Source organism: Dermacentor albipictus, chromosome 2 (genome assembly GCF_038994185.2).
Source record: "Dermacentor albipictus isolate Rhodes 1998 colony chromosome 2, USDA_Dalb.pri_finalv2, whole genome shotgun sequence".
NCBI classification, from domain to species: Eukaryota; Metazoa; Arthropoda; class Arachnida; order Ixodida; family Ixodidae; genus Dermacentor; species Dermacentor albipictus.
Genome location: NC_091822.1, coordinates 49,662,554 through 49,680,937, shown reverse-complemented (window position 1 = coordinate 49,680,937; position 18,384 = coordinate 49,662,554). Strand labels below are relative to the sequence as shown.

The following is an 18,384-nucleotide window of genomic DNA, read 5'->3' as shown; positions in this document are numbered from 1 at the left end:
GGCACGCGGCTCCGAACGATTAGTCTGGAGCATTCGACGACTGCTCTATAAAAGCCGACGCGCTTGACCCGCTGATCAGATTTTCGACGATCGACGACCGTGTTCGCCGCTATCGTTGTGCTATAAGTGTAGCCCTGTTTTGTGGGCACAGGTTCGCCCAATAAAAGTTAGTTTTGTCTTTCACAGTATTGCTACTGTGTTCTTTTAACGTCACCACCACGAGACATCTGGTGGAGGTGCTTTTGGTTCATGTACCGGACGCCCCCGACAAGCCGTGATCCAAGCCCGGAACGCAAAGACAACACCAACGTAATCAGACTTGTCACCATATTGTCACGTGGTGGTGACCATAACGTCACCACCACGTGACAATATGATGCCATGGTATACACTCTGCCGCCCCGAGCACGCTAAAATACTACAATGCGTCTACCATCTTGGTATCCGTCTTGCTACTGGCGCTTTCAGAATAAGCCCTTTTGATAGTTTATACGTAGAATCAAATGAATGGCCACTCCACGTGCAGAGAAGACACGTCGTCTTCACATATTTTCGAAGATTCACCCTAATCATAAACATTCGTATTCTAATACCGTTAACAACATGATGTATCCTACACGTTTAAGTGAAGCTTGTATTGGCTCACAAGTAGCGTTGCCTTGGTCAAGCAAAAAAAAAAAAAAACAAGTTGCCCCCAGAGTGGAGGAGCTGCGAGAAAGGGTGGTTTGATTAGTTGACAGCTGCGCCGGCGCCGAAGGGTGAGTCATTAGCAAGGACTCCTTAGTAAGTCATTAGCAAGGCTTCTTTCGAATGGCGCTGTCCCTCTAAAGATGCCGGCGCCGGAGCAGCCGTACCCTTCCCACAGGGACAGTACTACCTTAAAGATGCGGCCGTCTTCCAAAGATATAAATAAATTACTTAAAGAGAGCAAAACCTGTGGGAAAAATACGGAGCTGAGGTGACAACAGATAGAACAGCGTCGTCTTCCTCTTCTTCCCTACCTTTACTTCATATAGACTCCTAGTAGATTGATATTGCTTTCGATGCTTCGCAACTTTTTATATTTTGATGGCACCACTCTCTCTTGCTTCAGAACCCTAAGTGTATGATTTGCTATCGCCGTCACTCAAAAAACTTTGTGAAACGCATTCTCAAAAAAAAAAAACAATATTCTTTCTCAAGTTGGCCTCGTTAGGCCTAGTGGGCTTTGGTTGGTTTTCTTTTGTTGTCTGCGGCACCCTATGCGGTGTTCCTCGGTACTTGCACTTAGTTTGGTAGTTCTGCAGGTGGAGATGGTGCTTTCTTTGCTATCTTGTCATAGGAAAACATAATAGTTGCTCAGAAGAACCATTGTCTCCGATTCGGGATGTGGCAAACGGCCCTGCGTCAAATACGTACGCTCAATCAGAGTAGTCACTGACAAAGCGGCTCACAGTACAGCGCCATTAAAACCACGAGAAACATGAGGCAAAAATGGCCCAGCTTTAAAATAATTGCCTGTTTACACCTTTCCCGAGAGATCGCTACTGTTGGCGGCACTGTGACAGAGAGAAAAAAAACTCAAGGATGGCCTACCTACACGACTGCAAACTGGCGACTTTTCAACCGACCACGAGAGATTAAAAGACGCCTTATTTATTCCTCGAGCTTCGAATTTGGCCACGATATTTTCTAGATATCTTAGCATGCTGGTAACGCATAAGGATGCCATCGAAAACAAAGATATGAAAACTTTCCTAAGAGATGTGGTTTTCCAACCTACATCTTCTCTTCGGGTTCAGTGCATCAAGCGTTTCAAATGTGAGAACGTGCTGTGTTATAGAGATTTCCGTGTACATGTAAACTTTCGTGATGAAGACACACAGCAAGTTCGTCCAGTAAATGACGCATTTTCACATTTTCAATGAATAAATTTTTCTACTAATTGAATCAAGTAGCCAACGTTACTTTCTCAGTGGTATATGCCAATTAGAATTAAGAAGTCTTAACTCCACATGTTGTGAACATTGTAGTGTTCTACACTATGAACGAATGAAGTATAACCGAAGATAACCGAATAAAATAAACTGAATGAAATTTCATGCTGTTTATTGACATGAAATAATTAACAAGTAGGTTTCTTCTCTTGCCTGTGATGATGTGAGCAACGGTAAGTGTATCGCATGTCGCTATAGCTGTTATCGTCATCATCAGGCTATATTTATGTGTACTGCAGGACGAAGGCCTCTCCCAGCGACCTCCAATAACCTCTGTCTCGCGCTAGCTTATTCTAAGTTGCATCTGCAAATTTCCTAATCTCTGGACTTCGCCGAATTTTCTGTCCTCCTCTACTGCGCTTCCATTCTCTTGGCACCCATTCCGTAGATATAATAACTGGAATTACTTTTATACAGGTGTATTCATGGCACGGGTAATTTTTGTCTGATTTCAGCATGATATTTCGGGTGAATCTGTAGCGTGTGGTTTCTTCACATTCGCTACAATACTTCGTATGTTTCATCTGTTTTTCGTTTTTCCTAATTGTCGCTAAACAGAAAAGTTCTTGAGCCATTTCTGTTTATTTGCATTTGTTCTACATGCTTCTTGGGATCGGTTCTATAAAGTGCTTTTTTAGAGCGCAACCCTTACGCGCCCGCTCCTGCGGCGAGCGTCGGCGCAACCGAGCGAACGAGCACAGCGAAATATGAGAGAAGGCACACCTCAGAGGGGTATAAAAGACGCGAGGACAAAAGCAGAAGAGAAGGGTCCAGCTAAAGCCCCTTGATGTTTGAAAGTAGCGACACTCTCCTCCTCACGGCGCTTTCCTCCTCGATTCTCCTCGCCCGCCGGCTGCGCACGGCACGCTATTCCTCCTTGGCTACCGCGGACGGGCCGCAGGATTCTATGGAGGCGTGTTATTTTGGGCCAGTTGCGCGCCCCAGTGGGGTTGAAAATTTTGAGAAATGCTAACAGCAGCATCGATAATGCTAGAGGCAACATTTATGACGAGGTTGCTTTTTTCCTAAAGCCGTATGAACGGAGTATACCGATGTAAAAGGAGCTTTTGAGGCGAGTTCTATACTCTAGACAATTTTTCTGCCGCATGATGAGATGCTTTATTTCGTGCGTCTGATATAGTATTGCTTGTGACACATCCCTTTGTGTGTGGCTTATTAAGCGAAAGCCTTAGACCTCTGTATCAAGGTCCCGTTGTGGGCTACAGAAAATATCACGTGACCGAAGGAAGGCGGGAAGCGAACCAAAGCATGTGCAGCCGCGCATAGGAGATGATTAATGATTAGCAAAGTAATGATTGATTAGGATTGGATTAAGATGAGATTAAGATGGATTAGGTGTATTAAGGAGGGTTAAGGTGGATTAAAGTTGATGAAAGTGGATTACGGTGCATAAAGGAGGACAAGGTTGGATTAAGTTCGATGAAGGTGGGTTAGGGTGGATGAAGATGTGTTGAGGTGCATTAAGGACGACTATAGTGGATTAGGGTGGATTAAAGTGCATGAAGAAGGATGAGGATGGATTAGAAGGATTAAGGTGCATTAAGGAGGATTATGGTGGGCTAAAGTGAATTAAAGTGAATGAAGGAGGATAAGGGTGGACTAAAGTAGATGAATGGGGATTAAGGTGAATTAAGGACGATAATAGCGGATTAGGGTGGATTAAAGTGGATGAGGAAGTAGTAGCGTTGGTTAAGGAGGATTAAAGTGCATTAAGGAGAGTTAGAGCAGATCAAGGTCGATGACGTTGGATTAGGGTTCATAAAGGCGGACTCTCGTGGATTATGGTGGATTAAAGTGAATGAAGGAGGATTAAGGTCGATGAATGTGGATTCGGTGGATTAATGTGCATTAGGGGGATTAAGGTAGACTAATCGGGCTTAATACTCAATGAACACTTATTCACCTTAGTCCACCCTAATCCACCTTAATGCTCCTTCATCCACCTTAATCCAGCTTAATACTCCCAATCCACCTTAATACAACCTAATCAATCTACATCGCCCCTAATGCACCTTACCTACCATATACGTTCTTAATCCTCCTTTATCAACCGCGATCCATTAAAATCCGTCTTAATCCTCCATCATCCACCTTAATCCTGCTTAATAGTCCCAATCTACCTTAATACACCCTAATCCACCTCTATCAAACCTAATCCAGCTCTATGGTCCCTAATACACCTTAATCTGTCTTAATTCTCCTTTAGCAACCATAATTCACCTTAATCCACATTAATCGGCCTTAATTCTCCTCCACCCACCTTAATCCTTATTCATGCATCTTAATCCTTCTTAGGGCACTCTAATACACCTTAATCTTCTTTAATACATGCTAATCATTAATCCTCCCTAATCCATTTTATGTCAATCACTAATGATTCATTAATTCACTTGGGCAATCATTCTCTTATGCAGGCGCGGACATGATTTGGGTCACCTCTGGCCTTCCTTGGGTCACGTGATACCTCCAGTTTACAAGGCGACCTTGAAACAGAGATCTCAAGGCTTTCGCCTTAAAACTTCACAAAAACTCAATGTTGACTAGCTAACGCTCATCACCTGCAATAACACGGGTATACTTGCCACTAATTTTTTCAGGGCGCAAAGCACAATCTATAAGGCTGCACTTCCGAGTGAATAACAACAGTTCGCGACGTGTGAGGGGAATATTAAGCATACTGATGACAACCGCAACATAAACGCTGGTGAGCGTTTATGAGCGTGGTGAGCGTGGTGGGCGTGGTGAGTGGAAGAATGAAAAAACTGCAGCATTACGGGATGCTTTGCTACGAGCTATAAGAAAGACGCCTCAGCTCGCAAACAACGCTGTTCTTTGTCGGAACAAAGTTCTTTCGGCCATTGTCATGCAGCCACTGCTTCCTGCGCAAGCCGTCACGCTTTCCTTGTGGTATCATAAAAACGGCATAACCATCTTCAGGCTTCTTGCTGCAGTTATATGCGCAACAGCCCGGCATAGCGCTAGCACATATAGCAGGAAACACGGCGTACAACGTTCGCTACGCCGAGCTAAAGCGCCGAGCCAGCCGTGCTGAGGAGGAAAATGGCGCGAATGAAAAAGAAAAACACAAGCAAAACTCAAGATCCGCGCGTTTCCAAGGGCAACGGTAGGGAGACCAATCGTCGTGCAGAAAAACGGGGGCAAAATTGGTTACCGCGGGGGGAACGCACAAGGGGCGAGGAGGTGGCGAGGAGGTCGCGCGGCGGTGGCAGAGTTCAAAGAGTGTCGCTACTTTCAAATCATCAAGGGACTTTAGGTCCAGCGAAACCATGACGCGGGAAGCGGAACAGGAAGGTACAGCGAAAGTGTGCGAAGAAAAGCGTACTGCGCCGACGAGGCCCAACAGATGGCGCCAGAGTGGGGCGCGCCGTCTGGGTGTCTGTGTGCGGCGGCTGCTGTGAATCGCGCACACGCGTTACCTCCGCGCTGCCGCTCGCGATCTCCTGAATACCGATGCAGTAGCGCCACGCTTCACTCCGTTTGCAATGCGCCGCACGATACAGATTGTCTGCGCCAGCCAATGAATCGCCAAATGAAAACACTACAGATCTGCGCTAATATTTCGCATTTGCGAGCATCGTAATCGTCGATGAATGTTTTTTCAACCTACAGGAGCGCTGTAGGTTCTTAAAATATTAGGTGTATTTGTTAACATTCTTTGATACTTCTGCTGTGTGATGCTGTTTCAGTATCTCTGTTTAAATGCATGTATAAACAATTGTGTCCTTTTTTTTTCATACACCATCCCCTACATCTTTTCCCTCAACCAGCTTGTGGCGATGTAGGTAGAGCGTAATCAAATAATACAGAATGTTGCTTTCGTTCCTTTCTTCTGATGATGCAGCTGCTGGGAAAGCGAAGAAGGCCAATGAGATATGGCCGCGTCCAGGCGTTTGCCCTACAGTTACATCATTGACGGTGTACCGAGGTGTCCTTTCACTACCCCTGGAACTCTAAGGCAAGCTCTAGAATTTGTGCCCCGGAAAGGTGACCTTCTGCAGTCGTCGTTCCCCAGGAGTGGCACCCATTGGGTTCAGTACATCACCCAGATGATACTGGCGGAAGGGAAGCCCATCGACTCATACGAGGAGTTCTCGCAGCGCGCGCATTTCATTGAATATCGATCGGGCGTCGATGCCTACGAAGCTAGTGCACCGGTGCGAAGTTTTTGCACCCACCTGCCACTGCGCAAGGAAAAGCTTAACAAGGAGGCAAAGTACATCTACGTTGCCCGAAACCCTTGGGACGTCTGTGTCTCTCTTTACCACCACGTAAGTACAACGAACATCTACAGCATAAATGATTCACCGTGTAACCCGCTGTTCCATTAACATGAACGTCCAAGCTTACGAAAGGTCATGATACACCGATGCGTGATATTTTTTAGCCTTGAGAACTCACTGCGCCCACAATCCATACATTCAAACATGTTCTTTGAAGTAAATAGTTAAAATGGTGCTCAGAAGCGTGTCATTAATTAGTAAGTAATCCATGACGATTGCTTGTGCCGGCCTCTGCTAGCAATCGATCTAAAGAATTAATCATGTATATTAAACATGCTCTATGATCTCTCTCTCTCTCTCTCTATATATATATATATATATATATATATATATATATATAATGAGAAGCCAACAAACACTGACACCAAGTACAACATAGGGGATATTGCATGTGCTTAATAAATGAAATAAAGTAATGATAAATTAATGGAAATTAAAGTGGATGAAAAAACAACTTGCCGCAGGTGGGAACCGAACCCACAACCTTCGCATGTCGCGTGCGATAATTTCCATTAATTTATCATTACTTTATTTCATTTATTAAGCACATGCAATTTCCCCTATGTTGTACTTGGTGTGAGTGTTTGTTGGCTTCGCATTATTTGACTAATAATTATCGGGCCCCTCGGTTAACCCCCTTTCTTCTCGTCTATATATATATATATATATATATATATATATATATATATATATATATATATATATATATATATATATATATATATATGTGAAGCACAAAATTTCGACAAAGCACTATTTATTAGCTATAAACCATTCATTTTGTGCCTGTATTCTTGCTTGGCGTTCTGTTGTTGCCTGTTTGATAATTTATGTAACGGGTGATAATTTTTACGCATGCCGTAAATTATTTTCTGTTTTAATGTGATAATGTGTTGCATTCATCCCCTGTATTGATCTCCCTATGATTGTACCGAATGTCTATTATATTTCCCATATCTGGACCCATCCACTAGCCTGCGGCCATTGGGTCCTACAGTCTTTTGCGTATTCACTGTAACACCTATGATGATAATAATAAAGATGGAGAGAAAGAAAGTTCACTTGAATGGAAAGGGAACGGTAAAGAGCAATTCGTAAAAATATTCACGGCATATGTTCATGCTTGTGTAGCACCAGACAATGAGTATTGTACTGGATTAAGAAAAAGAAGAAGCCTGTAATTGTTCGCTTCGAAGATCGAAAAACATGCAGTGTGATGCAACTTGAGAAACAAGTATATTGAAGCTTCCAAGACTTTAAAAGAAAAGAAAACAAGAAAAAAAACTGAATCGTCGCGACGGCACATCACAAGTCACCGGAGACGTCGAAGCCTAGCTATAACGAAATTATTTTTTAACAACAATGGTTGCTTGCGTACTGTCAAATGCTCATATACTGCGGCATAAAACTCACGGCACGGTGTGAAAACGCGCTCGCAGCGAAAGCGAAATTTGCGCCCGGACACACATACAGACGCGCAGTCGGTCATCGCGAACCCGTGCGATCGTTGCACTGAAGCTTCATTCTGCATTGTTTCATTTGGATACACAGACAGCTCCATATAAGAAAATATTTCACTATACTTGTGTCTCAGTGATTGCCTAACTTTCACGCAAGAAACCGGTTCAAGGGAATGGATTGCGGCGACCGCGCACAGTGTCCCAGCTTACTGGACGTTGTAGGTAAAGAGATACCGTCTTTAAACCATTCTGTGCATTCTGTTTGTGGAAGATTATTTCGTTCAACTTAAAATACTTCTGTCACTTCGTGAGTGCTTGCAAAAATGTCCAGCAGGGCTCCAGCGTAGTACCTTTATTTATCGCCGATAGGCAAACCTATGCGGAGCGCGCCGCGTTATCCCTCAGACTACGCAAGTAAGGCGCTTCCGACAGATGGCGACTCCGTAAGTCCTCGCCCCCATAGTTGTATGAAACGCCGTGCTCACCCCCAATACCGACATCGTTACAGTGACGGCCCCGTCACTGTAGTCACTACCACACACACACACACACACACACACACACACGCACGCGCACGCACGCACGCACGCGCACGCACACAGATATATATATATATATATATATATCTATATATATATATATATATATATATATATATATATGTGTATATATATATATATATATATATATATATATATATATATATATATATATACAGGATATCCCAGCTAACTTGGCCTAAGATTTTAAATATACTCAAGAGAAATCGTGCCCCACAGTCGACTGCATAGTAGCCGTAGTCGTATGTACTTACGGCCAGTATTTTTTTCACCACGACGTATTAATGAATTAATCACTTTTAATTAGTGATCACTTTAGTTATCCCTTCGATCGCAAACACATCAATTACAAAGTTGTTACGCACCTCAAATAACCTCCGAATCAAGCATTTCATTAGTGCTGAGCTTTGCCTCGTTGTTTTTTCCGTGAAAAAAAAAGCGCGCGAAACATCCAAAATACGAAATAGGCGCTCGCACGCCGCTACTCAAGCGCCCACAAGCGAATAGCCACGGATACATGGCTTTACTAGCGGCGGCAGCTAATCAAATATATATAATGAAAATCGGGCACCTCGGTTAACCCCCTTTTTTTCTCGTATATGCATGCATATACATAAATGTAGCCGTTTCGGCCATGGACCGGCCTTCAGCAAGAATGTGTTGATAGGCATACCAAATATCTGCTATAAACTTCGAGTAGAGTCTTGCTGCAAGATTTCACAACTAATCTGCATTGAAGTTGTAAAAACATTACCAAAACAATATTTGAGGACACAACGTACAATAGAACTTCGACCATCAGCGATCCAACATCGTCATCTTGGGTACTAGGCGCGAACACACACAAGACACAAGGAAGAAGACGGGACAGAGACGTCTTTTGTGTGTTCGCGCCTAGTACCCAAGATGTGCAGTGCCGTCGAATTGTCGGCTGCAGCTTTATCAACGTCCTACGTAATAATTGCACGAATGTGACAAGACACAAGGAAGGAGACGGGACAGAGACGTCTTTTGTGTGTTCGCACCTAGTACCCAAGATGAACTGTGACCAACTCGCCCAACAAGACGTACTTTTACACCATCGTCAGACGTTATCGTCAGACAACGAAAATTTATTTCCAGGAAGTGTGCATAGTTACATATATCAAACAGAAGCAGTAGATATATAATAACATAACCACATGTGTACCTTAGGCAGTATTAATGGTAAACGCCCGTATGAATGCCGCGTCGAAGTACGGCGTCCATTTGCCGTTTTCTCGCCACCGTCATCATGTACCGTATTCTAGCGCACTAATAAATTAATGACGCAGTGAACGAATACGCCTTTGTAGTATACCGCGTCTTCAACGCATCACTAGTGCTGAGGCTATGGCGCCATCTGCTAAGTGAAAATGAAATGACTTCAGTGGGGCACGGTTCGTACGCGACGGAACGCGGTGCCATCTGGGTGAGCAGCTGCTCTTTGTTATCAGGCGCTTGAGCTGCCTCGTGTCCGCGCCCCTGGCTGAGCAGCTACGGCGCGGTACATTCAAGTCTCAGTGAAGGATATTTATATCATATATCGTGCTTAGTGATCACACTAAGTATTTATTCTTTCCTTCTGTTCTGATCTAACAGCTCTAAAAATATAACAATTACTTTTATAGATACTGAAGCATCTTGAAAAACTGTCAATAAAAAATACGAAGTGGTGTCTGCGAAGGCGCCTATGAGAGAGCCCGCGCGCTGTCGCGCGTCTTTCTGGATGCAAACCACCGTCCTTCGCGAGGCGTGGCAAGCGCAAGGCGCGTAGCCCGAGGATTGCCCGCGTCCGCAATCATACGTGTGCTCTGGTCTTTACAGCTCCGCACTACCTGTGTAATCCTAGCAGCGCCAAAACAAACAACTGATCTCAATAATATCGACAAAACATCCCTGATGCTTTCTCCTCACCGTGCGATTACACGAAGTCATGACTTAGTGTCTTAGTGAGGGACACCCCGTATACAATCTTCAATTTAACAGTTTTGTATCGTTTGTATTAGTCCTGTGTCAGTTTCGCGGTCTTGAATAAATACACTGTCTCCTAGTCCTAGCTGACTGTCTCTTTATCATTTTGTTGTTTGACTTCATGTCAGAAATGGAGTGTCTTGTTCAGTTGCGTAGGAATGGGAGGGGCCGGGTTGCCGTGTGCTGCGGGTGCCAAGTGCAAGTCGGGTGTTGTCACATATGTCTGAAGACGCCCCTCTTTCCGCTGCCTTGATTGGGCGTAAATGGTAAACAAGGCTCCAGTTATCAGAAGCCCGAGTTCCTGTACCCGGTTTTCCAGATGTGCAGTGCCGTCGAATTGTCGGCTGCAGCTTTATCAACGTCCTACGTAATAATTGCACGAATGTGAGGGATAAAAAATTTAATTGGCTAAGCGGTAGCTAAATTGCTCGCCAGCGTAACGTTTCATGTGCTCGTGCTATGCGCTTATTTCCGATCATGGTTTGTGTGTCTTCAGTATTGGCCTCGAGCTCCACCACTGGAAAAGCTGGCGCTACCGTCGGCGTGACGTGCTAGGAGGGATCACGTGGACATAGCGGCCGCGTCGGCTGCTTCGGGCGCGCCGAAGCGAGCTGAAAACGAGCTTAAATTCCCTCGTACGCTGCGGTTTTCATTTAGTGGCGAAGTTTTCCGGCTTCGAGTGTCTGCTTTACAACGCTTGAAAGCACTACAATAGGTAGTGGCTGCCTTTGAAGGCGCGCGACATGGTAGGCTACTGCTCGGTGCCGCAGGGCCGGACGCACGTAAAGGAGGCCTATGTCAGCCTTATTCGCACGTAGCCGCAGGACAAGCTGGGTGAAGCTTGGTTCGTTAAACATAAAACCGGTAAACAGTCATCGGCTACAACTCGGGTATGCAGCAAGCCAAGACGCGAGGAAGATTTCTGCTACGGCGCCCGGTCCGCGACGTTCTGAAAACGCGCACTGAGACGCTCGCGCGAGTCCGCTGCCCGACTAATGTCATGACGGTTTAGTCTATGAACTTGTGATATTATAGATACTGGCAAGTTCAGTGGAGTGGAAAGGCAGCGGTAAGAAGCACATTTAAAGAAAGCATGGCATATGGTCATGTTTGTGTTATGAATTAATGCACTGGATTACAAAAAAGGAGCAGCGGGAAATTGCACGCTGAGAACGCCGATAAACATACAGTGCGACGCAACTCGAGAAATAGTATTGAAAGGTCAAAGAATTTAGAAGAAAAAAAAGATTGAATCGTCGCGACGGCACATCACAGTCCCGTAGGCGTCAAGTCTCTACAATGAAATTATTTTTGAACAGCTTTGATAGCGCCCACGCAACAATGGTTGCTTGTATACTGTCAAATGCTCTTCTGCGGCCTTAAGCTCATGGCACGGTGCGAAAACGCGCGCGCGGAGAAAGCGAAACAGTGCGCGGACAAGCATGCAGACGAGCAGTCGGTCGCGGCGAATCTGCGCGATCGCTGCATTGAGGCTTCATTCTATTACGCTCCATTTAGTTATACAAACACTATAAGAACATATTTCACATAGTTTGCTCTCAGCGTTTACCTACCTTTCACGCAAGAAGCCGGTTCGGGAGACTCCATCGCGGCGACCGCGCGCAGTGGCGTTCACTGTACGTATTCGGTAAAGAGATCGCGGCTGTAAACGATTGTGTGCTTTCAGTTTGCCAAAGATTATTATTTAGGCAGTAAGAAACTTCTCTCGTTTCGGAAGTACTTACAGAAATGTCCGGGAGAGCTCGCGCGTGGTGTTTTCAGTGAGCGCTGACAGCAAAACCTATGAGGAGCGCGCCACGTGATCCCTCATACTACGCCAGCGAGGCGCTTCCGATAGAGGGCGACTCCGTAACTCCTCGCCGCCAATACACAGGGGGTCCCAGCCAACTTCAGCCGAAGCTACAAAATATGCGCATGCCTCGTAGCTGGACAGAGCCAAGCTAATGTTGCCTGGCGTCGCTTCAAGATATTCAAATTATTTTTTGTTCATTCCGCCTAATTGGATAATTATTCTTCATTAATTATTCAATTCTCAAATATTATAATTAGATGAAAATTGTCAATGAGAAAATTGCATAGCAACATGAAGAACTCCTCATATAGCTTTCTGTTGTTCAATACGTGCTATATAAAACGGTTTTTCCGTGTGTGAAAAAAGCCTGCGAATACACGCAGAACTGTCGCGCGGCTGGTTTTTCGACGTACTTTGCGTTACCTTGCAACATGACCTTACCATTACACCCGTTACAACATTACCTTGGTTCTGCCCAGCTACGTGGCATTTGAATATTACAGTTTCATTATTACCTTGGTTCTGTTCGTCTACGTGGCATTCTTATATTTTTGATCTCTGGCTAAAGTTTGCATGGATACCCTGTATACAGTGTTCCATTTATCAGTTTTCTATCAGTTTCGCCGTGTTGAATAAAAACACTCTCTCCTAGTCCTAGCTAACCGTCTCTTTATCACTTTGTCGTTGTTGTTTGGTTCATGTTAGAAACAATGTTTTGTCTTAGCTGATCAGAATTTTAGAAAAGGCGAATTTTGTGAGGATATTTCCAGATACTCTACAAGGTTATGCGCGTCTGTGACTACTAGGAACTCCGTATCGTATAAAATATGGCAGTTAAATAATTAGAATATGTTAAGTAATTGCCTAATTAGCAATTATAGAGGAAATTCGGAAATTGAGTACCCAAAGTCACATTATTAACTCAACAAAAACTTCCTCTCTAAACAAAATCTTCTTGGGTGATAGAGTCTGCAGTACTTTGGCACTGTGGGCGGCCCAGTATGGCCGTACCGAAAAAAAATATGAAATAGTGCACCAGTGACGTCGAGCTCTCTATTCTCTCCACTGCGAGTGCAGGCTAACAGCAGCGCAAGCTTTCGCTGGCACGGGCTTCATCGTGGCCTTCTCTTTTTTTGCATGGTGACGCCAGCAATCGATGCGAAGCGTGCTCTATTCCGTTCCCAACCTTGTGACGGTACCGCAGCTCGGATACTCACGTTTTCCAATAGCAGCAAATAAAGAGAGGCTTTATTGTTCAGAATGAAGAGAACACGTAATTTCCATAGCATTGGCGCCCGCGCAGCAGGGAAGCCGGTGGCGTTTTCTAATAGGGTGGGGAGATCAGCGTCACTGACACGCAATTTAATTTTCGTTTGGGTTCAAGGCTGCCCACAGCTAAATTACTACACGCCGTAAAACCTATGACGATTTTTGAGAAGCTGTTTTTGGGCACCGTCTGACTGTCAGCCTTCAATTTTGCAAATGAGATATTGCCTATAAAATCGCTAATTAAAGCTTTATTGGAATGTCGTTGTTACTTGTAATCCATATTTTCCACGATGCCGCACCAATATTGGCTGGCAAGCCTTACAGTCTCACAGATGTGCAAATGCGCTCATCACAAGTTATCGTTCAGCATCCTGTGGCATATGGTGCAGAAAATAAAACAGCGTGTAAAGCTGCTACATTCGCGATCTCTGGGAACGAAAGCGAAGGCTGAAAAAGTGCACGCGCGGTATCAAAGGTGGCTGTTCTGGTGCTGAAACATCACAGTGAAATACCGCCTCCCCTCCCCGGAAATTTTCCATATCCTCACCTTGCTTACTACAACCAAGGGGGGGGGGGGGGCATGTTGACGGAAGACCGTGGGCCCCGGGTGCTGGTCGACCTAGCGACGCCGCTGCTGCACGCACTCTCGAGCACATCGTCTTTGCCGTCACCATCGTGGCTCGATGCAGACAGGGGCGCGGCATTGGCCTCCCTCCAGAGCGAGCATCGTCCCGATGTGTTCGAACATATGTGACCTCTGAAGACGTCTGAAGATGTCAGAAATGAGCCTAGAAGGTCCATTTCAATTTGGGTAAACGGTGACTCCGGCATTGCATCAGGGTGTAAGAGCCCGGCAGGTTTTATTGGCGGATCTTTGCACAGCTTGCAGTGAAAACAAGTTCTGACGTAACACTTGATCGCTGCTTCAAGCTTTGGCCAGTAGCATTTGCTTTTTATTCGTGCCAACGTCCGTGTGCAGGCGAGGTTGTCTGGGGTGGCTTCGTCTTGGCATGCCTACACGGTTTCTTTGCGGAGAGTATACGAGACGACTAACCGGTAGCTGTGCGCTGCCGAAGAATAGTTCTTCTTATAGAGGGCGACGTAGCGCAATCAGAACAATGATAAACCCTATAAAGACACTTTGGCACATTTGTAAGTCAGCCTTCCAAAAATTTATTGAGTGAATGGAGCTCTCAATCCTCTTGTTGACAGAGATGGTGGCAGCATCAACAACTGCTAAAAGGCCGGCGTATTCATCATCATCAGAGTCTGGTGACTCAAGTGGTGATCTTGAGAGGCAGTCGGCATCTAAGTGCTGCTTCCCCGATTTATGGAACACTGTCTTGTCTCACTATTAGAGTAGTAGCCTCAAGCGCGCTAATTGTCTAGAGGGGTATTCCATGCTTGTCAACCAACAAAGCGAGTGACGATCGCTCACTACACGGAAGGAGGGGCCGTATAAGTAAGGGCGAAAATTACTGACAACCCACACTACATTCAGGCATTCTTTCTCTGTAGTGGAATAGTTGGACTCTGCACTCAACACGATTCTGCTTGAGTAAGCAATGACTCGCTTGGCGCCGTCTTGCCACTGAACAAGCTGGGCGCCTAGGCCCACATTCCTGGCATCTGTGTGGATTGATGTAGCTGCAGCTTCATTGAAGTGAGCGAGTACAGGCGAATTTTGTAGGCGCTGCCCTAACTCAGTGTATGCCGCTTCCTGCTCGTCTCTCCACATAAATGTGACGCCTTCACTTGTGAGACTGGTGAGCGCAGAAGCAATGCGCGTAAAACCTTTGATAAAACGCCAGTAGTATGCGCAGAGGCTCAGGAAACGTGGCACGGCCTTCTTGCCCTTGGGCCTTGCAAACGTCGTGACAGCAGCAGTTTTGTGGGGATCAGGTCTGATACCGTCATGACTGAATACTTGACCCAAGAACTGAAGTTCTTCAAAGACATAGTGTCATTTCTCTGCTTTCAAAGTAAGTGCGGCGGACCACATGGCTTGAGGAACGGAGAGGTGCCGCTTAAAATGTTCCTCGAATGTGGCGCAAAAATCAATTACATCGTCCAAATATACCAAGCAAGCCTTCCATTGAGGCCAGCAAGGACAGTATTCTTTAGTCGCTGAAACGTGGCCTGGGCTGAGCACAAACTGAAGAGGAGCACGTTGTATTGGTACAGCCCATCTGGCGTCACTAAAGCAGTCTTCTCTCGATCACGCTTATCGACTTCGATTTGCCAGCACCGACTTGTTAAATCCATCGATGAGAAAAAACGTGCAGGCCGTAGCCTGTCAAGAAAATCATCTATGCGTGGGAACGGATAAACGTGTTTCTTTGTAAAACGGTTTAGCTTGCGGTATTCAATAGGTGAACGCAAGCTGCCATCTTTCTTTTTTATGAGCACCACTGGCACTGCCCAAGGGCTTTTGGACGGCTCAATGACATCATGCTCTAACATCTTCTGGACCTGCGGTTGCATTACCTCGCAATCTTGCGAGCCACACGGTACGTATTTAGACGAATGGGTCTTGCAGTCTCCTCATTGATCACGCATTACTTAGTCAGCGGCGTTTGGCCAACTGGATACCTGGAGGAGAAACAATCCTTAAATTGGTCAAGCAGTTCGAGAAGCTTTTGTTTATCTCTCGTCGGTAAACATGGACCAATCTCGACGACGGGTGCAGGCAGTGACATATCAGCCATTGCGTATCGCGAAAGAACTGGACACAGTATTAACTGGCACTCGGCTTCTATCATCGAAAAACAGAAAAAAATTATCATCCCGATTGCTTCTTCAAACATTCTGCATACAATCTGCTACTAACACAATAAACCAGACACGGAGACCCCTCCCTGAGTTGTACGCAAGCGCATTACGTCTTCCGGCGCATATATAATAAATATGATCATGAATTCGTTCATTGTGAACAAGGCAGCGAAACGTCAATCTGTGGTTTTGAATTTTTGTAGTTGGCGAGTGTTTATTCAGCCGTGGCTCATATACTGCTTTCGCTATAACATTTTATAATCGTAAACTAATTTAGGGTGTTACTTGAGTGTGCCCGCATATAACAGCTAATGGTTCACAATGCGTAAAAAAGCAGAAGATTCAACAGGTTGGAATCTATATACAGCTAAGCTTTGTGTCAGTGCATAACAAGTCCAAAGACGAGTTTGTATTTATTGAATGTCCACACAATGTGACACGGAAAGCTTTATTCACGCATTGCAGAAAGGCTAATGTAATGCCACAACCGCGGCCGCCAATGCGCGAGGCGAGCTTACTGTTTTTTTTTGTAACGCTGAAATCCCTTATACCTGGGTCCAAGATCAACCTTCTTTAATGTACGTGACGTCGGCGCGAAGGCTTCAAATATGCTCTCTTGACAGGGTTGGCGCCACCATCTAGGAGCGGTGAAGCCAAGTACTGCATGATCTTTAACTATAGCCTGAAGAGACACAGACAAGGGACTAGAAGCAGACAGGCCGAGCGCTAACCCAGCACTAAACATTTATTAAAACTATCCACACACACGCACACGCACACATACACACGCACACACACACATACCCACGCACATACACACATACATACACACGCACATACATACATACATACATACATACATACATACATACATACATACATACATACATACATACATACATACATACATACATACATACATACATACATACATACATACATACATACATACACATATATCTATGAATGCAAATACCGCAGCATGTTAGCATGATAAGGTCTCAAGACATCAGCTAAACATCAAGAGGCAGGGGTGCAAAAAGCAAATAGACCCTACTAATTCTAACAGAGGACAATGATGCGTGGCCAACAGAAATCTCTCCCAATCTTTTAATGTAAAATGCCTCGATTATTTCCCGTGTGGTTTAGCATTTGTGTCTTGAAGGAACTTTTGTGTCTTCAAACTAAGGTTTACACCGCTATTGAAGCAATGCGGTACTAGATGTGAAGCATTAGGGTTTTTAAGTGATTATTTGTGTTCTTTTAGCCTAATATTAATACGCTTGCCTCTCTGTTCAATGTAAGTTTTTCCACACTTAAGTGGAATCTGATAAACTATACCAGTGTTACAAGGCACAAAAGGGGACACACGTCTATCCCCTCAATCATATTTTTCTGTTTGCCACCCTGTTCAACTTTTCTATTTATCATAGGGCACATGATAGACAATTTGCGAGGGGCCGAGAAAACTGTATCGACGTCATATCTATTGGCTACGTTCCGTAAACCATGGGACAACCTATGTACATAGGGCACCACAGCCAACGTTCTTTTTTTCCTTTTTCTGTTTTTCTTTTTGTTAGCGAGGCTTTTTACACATTTACCGCATCTACTGCGAAGTGCTGCATCATGACCCTAACGAGCGTCGACAGTGAACTCTTCTGTAGTCTCAGCGCAGCAGAGGCTCCAACGACTCAGTTTCCGCACATTATTTGTCTTTCGCGTCGGCTTAGCCTGTGACGCCCCGTCGCCTATGTAGTGGAGCTTCAACATGCATTAACCGCGCTTACACGCCCCTACTACTAAGGGCGTGTAACCAACTAAGAACTGCGAAGCCAACTGAGAAAACCCTTGCGCTAAGCGGCGCAGAAATGCAATGACGTCTACGGGCGAATCTCGCTTTGGTCCGGTGAAAGACTCGCCAAGGTTAAGCAGAGCGCCATCGCACATTCGCGGTGCACGCGGCGTATTCTAGCACTCGCATTCCTGAAGCTGAGCGCGTCGCAATTGGCTGGCCAAGACACTATGGAGTCGCACCAAACTGCTCGTAGCTTCGCCGAGGCGACTCGGCAGAGGGTCGCCACTGGCCAACAGGACACCGGGCGCAAAGTGAATCTGCAACACGGTCACCGTCCCGGAAACCGTACGCCTTTTGCTGCAGCGGATCGTGAGTTCACGAAGCGATTTGCTCACAACCCGTTCGGTTTCACGGGTACGGTT

At 45.3% G+C, this 18,384-nt stretch overlaps 1 protein-coding gene across 3 annotated transcripts in view; it reads left to right on the top strand.

The window, feature by feature from the left end:
* Window positions 1-18,384, top strand: part of LOC135904309 (sulfotransferase 1A1-like) — an 87,982-nt gene that overhangs the window by 60,690 nt on the left and 8,908 nt on the right. For all 3 annotated transcript variants that reach the window (XM_070532863.1, XM_070532862.1, XM_065434930.1), the window contains one exon: window positions 5,860-6,286. In XM_070532863.1, the coding sequence (XP_070388964.1) occupies window positions 5,891-6,286 (396 nt within the window). In that variant the 5' untranslated portion in view covers window positions 5,860-5,890. The remainder of the gene's footprint in view (window positions 1-5,859; window positions 6,287-18,384) is intronic.